This window comes from Suncus etruscus, chromosome 11 (assembly GCF_024139225.1).
Source record: "Suncus etruscus isolate mSunEtr1 chromosome 11, mSunEtr1.pri.cur, whole genome shotgun sequence".
In the NCBI taxonomy this organism is placed as follows: Eukaryota; Metazoa; Chordata; class Mammalia; order Eulipotyphla; family Soricidae; genus Suncus; species Suncus etruscus.
Window position 1 is genome coordinate 78,478,670 of NC_064858.1, and position 12,865 is coordinate 78,491,534.

General features: G+C 45.9%; 1 protein-coding gene across 2 annotated transcripts in view; it reads left to right on the forward strand.

The window, feature by feature from the left end:
* The window catches only part of ACVR1B (activin A receptor type 1B), a 47,630-nt gene that overhangs the window by 32,702 nt on the left and 2,063 nt on the right, over positions 1 to 12,865 (forward strand). For both annotated transcript variants that reach the window (XM_049783419.1, XM_049783420.1), the window contains exons 4-8: positions 1,530 to 1,760; positions 4,355 to 4,522; positions 5,604 to 5,760; positions 7,406 to 7,530; positions 11,086 to 11,216. In XM_049783419.1, coding sequence (XP_049639376.1) covers positions 1,530 to 1,760; positions 4,355 to 4,522; positions 5,604 to 5,760; positions 7,406 to 7,530; positions 11,086 to 11,216 — 812 coding nt within the window. The remainder of the gene's footprint in view (positions 1 to 1,529; positions 1,761 to 4,354; positions 4,523 to 5,603; positions 5,761 to 7,405; positions 7,531 to 11,085; positions 11,217 to 12,865) is intronic.

Consider the following 12,865-nt stretch of genomic DNA (forward strand, 5'->3'; position numbering starts at 1 on the left):
AAACAAAAGGTCTTGGAGGGTGAATTGGAAGTTTCAGGAGAGGTGAGAGAGCAGGGCTCATTCTGGGCCAGAGAAAATACTCTTGGGGATAAAAAGACATAAAAGTTTGCTATGTGTTTGTTAAGTAAACAAGAGACCAGCCTGCCTTGCTTTTACTGGTGCTAAACAACAGCAGTTGCCCAAGGGGAAAACCTCAGTGTGGACATGTGAAAGGCAACTACTGAGAATTTTATATGGGGAAAGTGGATGTTCACATTTCCCTGTGGAAGGAATTCTATTTGTGGCATGAAGGATGAATTCATTCATTTATCAGCCTCTTTTTAGGGAAGGTTGGGTGAGGCAGGGCTGGGTGTGGCGGTGCGGGGCAAGAACAGGTGAGATGAAAAGCAAAAACAAACATCAGTTGGAAGTTTCTTAAAGAAGGCCCAGCATTGGGACAGCCACAGAGGAACATTTGGGGTTCCATATTGTTGCAGTGAAAGACGTAAATATTAAAAGTGGACAGTCCTAGGCTTTAATCTGTGCTTTGTCATTTCCTGCTTTGCCACTTCCTGTTTATGTGAGTTTGAGTTACCTAACCTTACCTTTTTGAGCCTTTGTTTTTGTTTGCTCATCTGTAAAATAGGGATAAAAGGGGCTAGGGATGTAGTTCAAGTGATAGAACACAGGGCTAGCATGTGTGAAGCCCCAAGTTTGATCTTGGCACCACATGCTCCTTCCCCCCACTCCCCTCCCTAGGGACGCTGATTACAGTTTCTAAAAATAAATAAATAGAAAAAAAGAGATAATACTAATTCCTTAATCGTAAAGGTGGTTGTAAGGAAATAGGTTAATGTGAGGCGGCAGCATAATGCGTAATGCATATTGAGCATGTGACACATTGTGGGGTCACATCTCTAAGACTTAAGAAGGGGGGGTCAAAACAACAAAGTCCTATAGTGGCAGTGAAATTAATCATAGAATGAATAAGCTTTGGTACTCAGTCCCTCACTGCATTTGGATCTCCCTCTCCAGGACATTCCTCTCTGAGCTTTGATCTCTGGAGAGGGAGAGGAACATGTAAGTTCCTGGACCTACACTTTGGTTTTCATGAGCCACACGGCACTGCCGCCTAGTGGCCAGTGAGCAGATCCAGGAGGCAGCACCCAGTTTGCTCTAATTTTCTTCTGTCAGCACAAAGCAGATTGTAGGTGGATCGGCCTGTGGGAGACTGGCTGCAGAGTTGGTAAATCTGGTTAGACATTTCTTTTCAACTCTGGCGTTCGTTCTCATTCCAGCTCACTGAGACTGAAAGTCGCTTTACTCAGGACCAGCTTGTCCCGTATTTACCCTGCCTGTGTGTGCTCAGCTCCCTTACTCCCTGACTTAGCCCTTTGGGGAATTCCAAAATTTAGCCATGGTATGGGAGGTGGGGAGCACCACCTATCCAGTCAGTGGTCCAGTGTAGAAGGACAGTGTGACAGCAAGAATGGGAGATGCAAAGGCGGACAATAATAACATCAGCTGCTTTCTCTTTTTCCCATTCACAGGGTTGCCCCTTTTTGTCCAGCGCACAGTGGCCCGAACCATTGTCTTACAGGAGATTATTGGCAAAGGCCGGTTTGGAGAAGTGTGGCGTGGCCGCTGGAGGGGTGGCGATGTGGCAGTGAAGATTTTCTCCTCTCGAGAAGAACGGTCCTGGTTTCGTGAAGCAGAGATATACCAGACGGTCATGCTGCGCCATGAAAACATTCTTGGGTTTATTGCTGCTGACAATAAAGGTGAAGGGCTGGGCTTTCGGGTGGCCCAAAGCCAGAACTAATCCTAGGGGAAGGGGTGTACGGAGACAGAGTGGCCATGGCATAGCACAGTCCTTGTTGCCTTCATAGTTACTGCCTGTAGGGGATCAGGGCTATTGGTTTCAGACTTTTCTAGAGAAGATTTATGTCGAAACTTAGATTTTAAGCAGAGAAGCCAGAGAAAAACTCCTGTATGCTCATTTACCTTTTCCTTATACCCCTACATCCACCTACGTTGTAGCCGCTATAGGGCTCCAGTAAATTTACTGGGAAGAACACTGAAATAAATAATTGAGGCCTAGGGCCAGGGGTGTGACTCAGCAGTAGGACATTTGACATGTATTGGGGGGGGGGGTCCTCTCTCTCCAGCATCACCCAGATAAAGTATTTAGGCCAGGGAAGAACAACTCCAGAAAAGCCTGTTTCTTTTTTTTTTTTTTTTTTTTTTGGTTTTTGGTTTTTGGGTCACACCCGGCAGCACTCAGGGGGTTACTGCTGGCTCTATGCTCAGAAATCGCCCCTGGAAGGCACGAGGGACCATATGGGATGCCGGGATTCAAACCACCGACCTTCTGCACACAAGACAAGCGCCTTACCTCCATGCTATCTCTCAGGCCCCAGCCTGTTTCTTTTTTTTAGTTTTTGGACTACACCTGGCAGTGCTCAGCAGATATTCCCGGCTCTGTGCTGTGTACAGAAATTACTCCTGGGAGGCTTGTGGGGACCATATAGGATGCCAGGGATTGAATCCAGACCAGCCACATGCAAGGCAAACACCCTACCTGCTATGCCATCGCTTTGGCCCCCTATACCACAGTTTCTTTAGCCACTTATTTGTTTTCAGATACTTGGGTTCCTTCCAGATTCTGGCTATTTTAAATAGTGCAATGAGCATAGGAATGCAGAGGGCTTTTCTTCATGGTGTCCTACATATATTTTTATTTTTAGGTGTGGGGTTTTTTTGGGGGTGGTGGCGAGTGTAAGGAGTCTCTACCTTGGCATGCTCAGGGCTTACTCCTGATTCAGTGCTCAAGAATTACTCCTGGCAGTTCTTGGGGGACCTTACAGGATATCTGGGATTGACCCTGGGTCCCTGAGTTGGTCATATCCAAGGCAAGTACCCTATTGACTATACTATGTCTCCAGTCCTTTCTCATGTATATTTTTTTTCTCATGTATATTTTAAAGGCACCAACATGTCTTTTCTTTTCACTTATTGGCAGTGCCCTTAGGACTTGGAGGCTGGTTATTGGGAAGGGGTTTGAGTGTGTTTTTTGGGGGCTTAGTAATAGTGATGGGGTTTGGGTGTTTCTTTTGTAATCAGAAACAACATCAGGGGCTGGAGCAATAATAGCACAGCAGTAGGAAATTTGCCTTGCTTGCAGCCAACACTGGACGGACCCCAGATTGATTCCTGGCATCCCATACGGTCCCCCGAGTCTGCCAGGAGCAACTTCTGAGCACAGAGCCAGGAGTAACCCCTGAGCACTGCCCCCACCCCCAAAGAAAAAGAAATCAAAATCGATATTCCTCCAGGAGCTACCCTCTATTGATTCTAGCCACTGTGTGAGAAAGGGAGTGGGCTTTTGGGACCCACATTTGGCCAGTGGAGAAGGAAATTAGACTATATCTTCCTGCCTTTTTGTTTTGTTTTGTTTTGTTTTTGGGTCACAGAGCTATGCTTGCTATTTGGGTTACTCCTGATTTTACATTCAGGAATTAATCCTGGTGGGACCACATATGAAGCTGGGAATCAAACCTGGGTCTGCCACATACCAGGCCTTTTAGCATGATATTTATTTACTTAGTTACATACTTGTTTATTGAGTGTCCTGGAATTGGGAAGATAACAGTCAGTTTCTCATTCTTCCTATTGATAGCTAGTTTAGCCTAATGAGATGACTAGGCCTTAGATTTTTCTTTTTGATTTTCCCTCCCTTCATCCCTCCATCTTCTCCCCTATTCTCCCTTCCCTTTGTGTATAAAAGGGAAAATAAGTGCATACGGCTGGGCACATCTGGGTATCAGCACTTACACTCAATGCACCAAAAGCAGTTGGGACAGGACTTCAGTGCTCCTCCTGAAGCACCCCCAGCTGCTGGCTGAAAGGTGGCGTTAGAGTGAGGCAGGTCTGGCACAGGCTGTGCTGGGGGCTGTAGAAGAGTCTGCAGGGCCAGCCTCTGGCTGTTGTAATGGGTAAGATAAGCAGATCTTCCAGAACCCAAAGCAAATGATATTGTCACTTCCCCTTGGGTGCTTTCTTTACTCCTAAATGCCTCCCACTTCACATCTGGGGTACTGATGGAACACTTCAGAATCCCAGAACCACTACCACAGGAAGTAATCCCTTGCTGAGCAATCCCAATCTGAGCAAAAGTTAACTGTTCTTCTGTCTGCTGGAACAGCTGTAGGTGTCTGCTCGATTAGAAGACAGCAGGGGCTAAAGACATGGGGAGCCTCTTAGTGTGAAGGGGAGTTAGTTACACATGTTCGGGGACCCCGTAGGGCTGATGTTGTGCCTGCCTAGACTTACTGTTCTGGTGGTCATGCCTGTTAACACCTCTGGTTCTCTGCAGATAACGGCACCTGGACACAGCTGTGGCTTGTCTCGGACTATCATGAGCACGGCTCCCTGTTCGATTACCTTAACCGATACACGGTGACGATCGAGGGAATGATTAAGCTGGCCTTGTCTGCTGCCAGTGGGCTGGCCCACCTGCACATGGAGATTGTGGGTACTCAGGGTGAGTGCAGAGAAGAAAGACAGGCTCGGGACCCTGGCCCCTGCCATCCTGGTCCTGACCCTGAACTCCTTTTCACTAGGCCTCGGACACTGTAGTGTGTGGATGGGGTAGAGGCATATGCTTTACTTGTGAGCAGGAGTGGTGTCTCCAGGGGTACTTTTCACTTCTCTCGAAACTCCCTCAGTGGACTTTGTAATATAAACATCTGGTGATTTATAATGTGATGGCCGGACACAGTTCATTGGTGAATTAGTGTTTGCTAAGGATTGATCATCAGGGAGATGAGACAGACTACTGCTGAAGACAGCTGCTCTCTGCCTCGGTGGACGGGGGCCTTGGGCTTTATTAATCTGCAGAGGTTTTCGCAGAGCGCAAACATCTTGGGCTTCCTCGCTTATTGACTGTAAATAATCCCAGCTCTTTGGCAGCATCTGGATCTTGTCACAGCGCTCCATGCTGACCGGTCTGCAGCCTGCGCTGCCTTGACAGAAAGCCAGCAAGAAGAGTGAGGTCCTGCTCTCGGCAGGCAGGTGGCAATGCCAGCAGTCCTCGCCTGTGCCTCCTTAACTCAGAGCACCTTGCCAGTCAGCAAGGCTCTGCTTGAGCATAGGGGTTTCAGGAAGGCAAGTAGAACAGCATTGTCAGAAGTTACTATCAGGGGCCAGAGAGATAGCACAGTGGTAGGGCATTTGCCTTGCACGCAGTTGATCCAGGATAGACTGTAGTTCAAATCCCGGCGTCCCATGTGGTCCCCTGTGCCTGCCAGGAGGAATTTCTGAGGGCAGAGCCAGAAGTAATCCTTGAGCGCCGCCTGGTGTGGCCCAAAAACAAAACAGGAAGTTACTATCATGTATGCTTTCCCCTCTGAGCTTTCCACTTACTGACGTTAATGTATCAGATCCTTATACTTTCCAGTGAATTAAGTATTGGTGTCTGCCTGTGTTTATGTGAGGATAGATTCAGACAGGTTACTGCTTCTCCAGGGTTGGCAGACAAACCCAGGACTAGAACCCATGGTTGGGCTTTTATGCTTTTAACATTTATACTGCCTTTTTCTCAAGAGCTCTCTTATTTCTGCCAGGGAAACCTGGAATTGCTCATCGAGACTTGAAGTCCAAGAACATTCTGGTGAAGAAAAACGGCATGTGTGCCATCGCAGACCTGGGCCTGGCTGTGCGTCACGATGCTGTCACAGACACCATTGACATTGCCCCCAACCAGAGGGTGGGAACCAAACGGTAGGTTCTTGCTCACACTGGACCAAGAAGCCTGTGTGTGCGCTGTTCTGCATGTTCAAGAGGAGGTGCAGAAAGGAGGCATGCCTCTTGTATTGAGACAGCTGAAAGTTGAAAATACCTCCTCACACTGATTGGGGTTGGGGGGCAATTGGACCTAAGAGTGCTGAGAGCACAGATCACGAGGCCACACACAGTGGGCCACAACGGAACAACTCTGGGGACAATTCTTGCCAGAGCTGGGGTAGATGCCAGAGTTGGTTGGGAGGAAAGGTAAAAGTATGTATGGTGGTACTTGGGACCATTCACAGTGCCAGGGATGAAACCAGGCTTGGCTACATCTGAAGCCCCAGTACTCTCTATGTCTCAAGTGTGTTGCAGTTTAATGAGGTGGCATGGGCTGGGGAAAAAGCTCAAAGTACTCATACTCATGCTTTGCATACAGAATGTCCCAGTTGGATCCCTGACAGGGCATGATCATCTAATTGCCTCTGGGAGTGATCCCCCCAGCACCACCACTTATGTGTGGCTGAATCAAAATGATTTTACAGACTTGTATTACTACATTGCCCTTTCTTTAGACCTGAATGATTGTGCCTTGCCAGGTTCTTAGATTGTGGGATCTGAGATGATCCCCTGAATTTTTCTTACTTATTGGGGGGAAGAGTTGGAGACTGGTTCAAGTAGTACTAGTTAAATGAAGATAAGGATGGCTTTAGGCCTATATTTCTTACATATCTCCAACTGATACTAAAAGAATTTTCGAATGAATAGCTTCAACTCCTCATTGTGGTTATATTTAACAAAGTTTAACCAGTTACTAAGTACTGTTAGACTACACTGTGACCCATAGCACCAGTACCTGGTCAAGAAACAAAGACCTGGCTCAAATAAGTCTTTTCTGCTTTTTGTGCCATACTGGTAATGCTCAAGGATTACTCCTGGCTCTGCATTCAAGGATGACTCCTGCTAGTGCTCAGGGAACCATTTAGGATGCCAGGGCTCGAACTCAGGTCATCGTATGCAAGGCAAACACCCTTCTCTCTGCTATCACTGCAGCCCCCATGCTTCAAATAACCTTAGGGTCATTAGGGTCATAAATTTTGGTGCAGGGATTGAGGTACTTACTTTGAATCTATGACCTATTTACACCAAGTCATTACATGGGTTCCCTGAGTATTTGATAGATACAGCCCTGGAGGCCTCGAACCCTTTAGGGTAAGAGCAGTACACATCTACAGGTCCTTGCATGGAACCACCATACTAGGAGGCCACCAGGGCACCATTTGAAGGACTAAGAATGAATAAATATTGTTGGTTAGAAAATAAAATAGCCTATTGCCCAATTTGTTCTGAAGTATTTAGATTGGAATCCAAAAATTATAGGTATTTTAATAAAAGAGTTGATTGATATTTTCTCACTTTCAGGGACTACTGAATTAAGAGTATTTTCTAGACAAATCAGGACTGGCTAGAACATTAGCTTATAAAGTGCTAGAATGCATGCCTGACATGCACAGGCCCTAATTTGATCCCCAATATGTATGTGCACATGCGCACGCACACACACACACAGCACCATCACACACACACACAGCACCATCCCCACCCATCTTCTGTGTTGACCATGTTTTCTTTCCAATTTCAGGTACATGGCCCCTGAGGTGCTTGATGAGACCATTAACATGAAGCACTTTGACTCCTTCAAGTGTGCGGACATCTATGCCCTGGGGCTTGTGTACTGGGAGATTGCTCGAAGGTGCAACTCTGGAGGTACCATCCTTTTTTGTCTTCTCTTGCTCTGTTTCCCAGCCCATAACTTGGGGTCACCTAGGGGTGTGGGGTTTACTTCTTTTCCTATTCTCACAACCAGTTGGATCCCATTACACATTCAATTTAGTCTCTTTTCAGGGATGATGATGGTGGTGGTGGTGGTGGTGGTGGTGGTGGTGGTGGTGGTGGTGGTGGTGGTGGTGGTGGTGGTGGTGGTGGCGGTGGTGAAATACACTTGACAATCCTCAGAGCACACACCTGGCTCTGTGGTCAAGAGTCACTCCTGGTAGCTTCAGGGGACCATATGGGGGATTGAGCACAGGTCTGCCACATACAAGGCAAATATCAGTCTCACTGTGCTGTTGCTGTATTCCCCATATGCTTTCAGTTCTTACAGTACCGAGGTTGGGTGGTCTGTCAGAGGCCCTTGTTGAATAGTGTTTTACCTTGTTTCATAACTTTCAGAGGCTCATTTGTCAATGGTTGTTTTTGTATTCACGTTGACTTTAGATTTTTTGGTTTTTGTTGATAATTGCAATGGTATTACACACATGCCTGATGTATCTCAACATTTTGTTGCACTCACCAGAGTTCATACATCAGCCTATGATGCTAAGACCCTTAGCCACAGCACTCACCAGGAATTCCTGCCTTACTCTGGCATTGCACATCACATTAGGTACAGAGCTTACCAGTGTCATAACTCTCTTAGGTTTCTCACTCTTGGCAGTGGTGCAGTTGGAAATCACTTGGAGCATTATTGAGTGTAGATAGCTAGGCTATCAGGATTGTTTGTGACATATGTGGTGGCACTGGGATTTGAACTCTTGACCTTAAGCTTGCACTGAGGTCACTCTAGGCCACTGAGCTTTTCCTCTGGCATGTGTTTTGCTTTAAAGATACTGTATTGTCCTGGAAATTGGAAAAGTTGTAGGGGAAGTAGCATGGGACTAGTGAAGGGATCTCCTTCATAAGGGGCTTCACTTCATATATTCTGATTAGCTTGAGAGCTGCTTTGGTAAAACAATGTAATTTTTTAGTTTCTAGGAGGGCATATGCATATGAATGTGTAGAATTTTCTCAGTTTTTTTGGGGGGGCCACACCTGGTAACGCTCAGGGGTTACTCCTGGCTATGCGCTCAGAAGTCGCTCCTAGCTTGGGGGACAATATGGGACGCCGGGGGATCGAACCCCGGTTCGTCCTAGTCTAGCACTGGCAAGACAGACACCTTACCTCTAGCGCCACCACGCTGGCCCCATTTTCTCAGTTTTATAGCTATAAATTTTTCTCAACTTTTTATTCTGTTCATCTTCATCAAAATCCAATCAAAGATACTATCAGATTTAGCAGAAAACAGCTTAGTAAATCATTATTATACAGTGATTACTTCCAAAGATTTTTTTTTTTTTTTTTTTGGTTTTTGGGCCACACCCGTTTGACGCTCAGGGGTTACTCCTGGCTATGCGCTCAGAAATCGCCCCTGGCTTGGGGGGACCATATGGGACGCCGGGGGATCGAACCGTGGTTCGTCCTACGCTAGTGCTTGCAAGGTAGACACCTTACCTCTAGCGCCACCTTCCCGGCCCCACTTCCAAAGATTTTTGTCATTTGATAAAATCAAGAACCACGAGAACCCTTTGTCTCTCTCTAATATAATTGATTTCAAGCCAGTGAAAGTAGTTCATCTTATTTTTCTGGAGATGTGAGACATATACAGTGGTGCCCAGGGCTTATTCCTATCTAGATGCTCAGTAGACCATATGCCATGCCAGGATCAAATCAGTCCCTTAACCCCTGTACTCTCTCTCTGGCCTAATAGTAGTTGAATTACTCTTAGAGCAGAATCTTTTGTATATTGCTTCTTTTTTTCCTCTTAGATATGTGTGATGAGATCCAGATTATGGAGGTGGCCAGTTTGGTGTATGATACATGGAATTATACATCTTAAATTTTGAAAGTTATATGCATACATATAGATAAAGCTGGTTAAGATAATCTGGTACTCAACATAATACTGTCCATATCCATCCATGTTTAAGTAAATTTCATAATTTTATTTTCCCTAACACTGAAAGGAGTATGCATTATACTCTTTCAATAACAATATACTCTTTCAATAACAGTATTGCAGGGGCCAGAGCGATAGCACAGCGGTAGGGCATTTTCCTTGCATGTGGGACCTGGGATGGACCTCCATATGGTCCCCCAAGCCTGCCAGGAGTAACCCGAGTGCTGATGGTATGGCCCAAAAAATAAAAAGAAGGAGGAGGCAGCATTTTTTTTTTTTTTTTTTTTTGGTTTTTGGGCCACACCCGGCAGTGCTCAGGGGTTACTCCTGGCTGTCTGCTCAGAAATAGCTCCTGGCAGGCACAGGGGACCATATGGGACACAGGGATTTGAACCAACCACCTTTGGTCCTGGATCAGCTGCTTGCAAGGCAAACGCCGCTGTGCAATCTCTCCAGGCCCAGGAGGCAGCATTTAATGCAACATTTTCTATTATGTTAATGGTCACATGATCGATGTTTAAATTCAGATACTTTAGAGGTTGAATAATGACAGAAGTCTGTGTGAGGACACTAGGGAACCAGTACAAGGGTTTTGGTGCTTGTCATGCACACAGCTGGAGATCACAGTTTGATCCCACCACTATGTATAGTCTCCCAAGCGCAACCAGTAGTGTTACTTGAGCAGTGTCAGAAATAAGCTCTGAGCACCACCAGATACGACCTCAAAACCCAAAACGGCAAACAAAATAAACCTTTAGTTCTTTTTCTTCTTTTAAGCATCCCTTCCTCGACTCAAATGTAGTATAGGGATTAAGACACTTTGCCTAGCCGATCCAGGACCAAAGGTGGTTGGTTCAAATCCCGGTGTCCCATATGGTCCCCCGTGCCTGCCAGGAGCTATTTCTGAGCAGACAGCCAGGAGTAACCCCTGAGCACTGCCGGGTGTGGCCCAAAAACCAAAAAAAAAAAAAAAAAAAAGACACTTTGCCTTCAGTGTAGCCAACTGCAACTCCATACCTAACATCATAGCCTCTTCAGCATACAATAACCTCTGAGAACTGCCTGGTGTGGCCCCCCAAAAAATTATTAAATCTAAAATACCTTGTTTCTATTGATATGATCAGTATTGTTCTTTAGATGTTCTCCTTGCTGTTTGGGGGAGGATTACACCTAGCAATGTACAGGGCTTACTCCTGACACTCAGAGAGGTCTATTTGGCTGGCTGGGGGACCATATGGGATGCTGGGAATTGAACCCAGTTCTGCCACATGCAAGACCAAAATGCCCTGCCCACTGTGCTACCCCTCCAGTCCCAGTGTTCTCTTTGGTTGGGAACATTGCAAATCGATGTTTTACATGGCTTCAGTCATCTTTGTCTCGCTTTGTGATATGAAAAAGATGTAACCTGCTAGCCTTATATATCTCTTATTCTGAACCTAGAATTGACCAACCACCTCTCCAAGGCACCCTACTATTCTTAGTGACAGTGGTATTTACAGATCAGTGTGTTGCCCTTGATTTGACTCGTATCTTTCTTCTCTCCCAGGAGTCCACGAAGAATATCAACTGCCATATTATGACTTAGTGCCCTCTGACCCTTCCATTGAAGAAATGCGAAAGGTCGTGTGTGACCAGAAGCTTCGTCCTAACATCCCCAACTGGTGGCAGAGTTATGAGGTACAAAACTCCCCTCACTTCATCGACTTTTCGCAACAAACAAAACAAGGCCAGAGCGATAGTCCAGTGTGTAGGGAGCACTGCTGGGTGGCCACCTTCCCACCCACCATCTTCGCCCACATAAAAAAAAAAAAAAACTTTGATGGAACAACTTTTCCATTTTCCTTATTGCTGTTTTATTTTTGTTTTGTTGGGGAAGGGTGCAAAGGCTATTTTCCTAGCTGTGCACAGAGATACTACTGAAGGTGCTGGGGGGACCATATGAGGTGACAGGATTCAAGCAATGGTCAGCTGTATGCAAGGCAAGCACCCTGCCCCTATATTTTCTCTCCAATCCCATTCATCTTTTTTCTAGACCTTACAATGGAGCCAGCCTCCAGGATTAGTTTTATATAGTATGAAAAGCTATTTTATATATATATATATATATCTGTATTTATGTATGTTTTTGGTTTAGGGGCCACACCCAGTGGAACCAAGGCGCACAGTGTGGTACAGGGAATAGAACCTAATGTTCCCACATGCAAAGCCTGTACTTTGATCCATATTCCCACCCATGAACTATATGACCTACTAAACCTCAGTAGATCATAGGCCTTTGTGCTCTCTGGAGTAGATACAGAAGAAAACGGCTTCATTCCCAGGGCACAGATAAGAGAGATTCTCCACAGGAGACAGAAACAAGCCTGGGAAGGTTTTCTTACTCCTCTCCTTGCCCAAACTGAAAAGTGGCTCTGGAGCTAGGAGCTTGAGGAGAACTTAAGCAGGGTCATCCATAGAGGCACTATGGATGCTGGAGAGGATTTGAGGGGAAAAGTCTGAGAAAAGTGACCTTTGTAAAACCCTAGGAGAAAGAGAGTGATGTAATAAGTAAGAGTTGAGATGAGATGGTGAGTGTGAATGGACGAAGGGCCAGAGAGATAGTACAAAGCAAGTAAGGCATTGTCTTGCACACAGCCACTCCATGTTCAATTCCCAGCATCCTATATGGTCCCCAGAGTACCGCAAGGAATAATTCCTGAGTACAGAGCCAGAAGTAAGCCCTGAGCATTGCTGTGTGTGACCTAAAAAGGTAGGAAAAAAAAAAAGAGTGAGAATAGATGATGCAGGGCAGATAAAGGGTGGCAACAGCATTTTCTGGCAATAATTGAAATGAAGACACATGGATTATCTAGTTTCCTAATATGCATGGAGCTCTACATTCTTAAGAGTCTTCAAGGAAACAGTTTGCCTGCAAACTTATGTCTCTGCTTTGAGCTAGTCCAACCACTAGAGGGCATTTCTGTGATTTAAGAACAGATCACAAAGTTCATGTTTCCGATTCTGACTTCTCTTTGCCCTAGAGAGCTACACTTTCCACTGTGACTCTTGGACCCCTCCCCAGTGGTAGGTTCATACCAGAGGTTGAGGCAGGAAGTGTTGCTCTCCCACCTGCACTGCCGTGTGCTGGGACTCTGATTAGAAAAGTGGGCTCCTCTGTATAAAGACCTGCTTCTGTACTCAGTAGCTGTCTGCAGGTAACATCCACATTCTCCTCTTGGCCTGACTTTAATGGTCAGCTGCACTGTGCAGGAAATGGCAGTATAAGTATTACCCAATACTGCTTTTCATCTCATCTCTACATGGGACAGAGATGGAGTGAGAGAGAT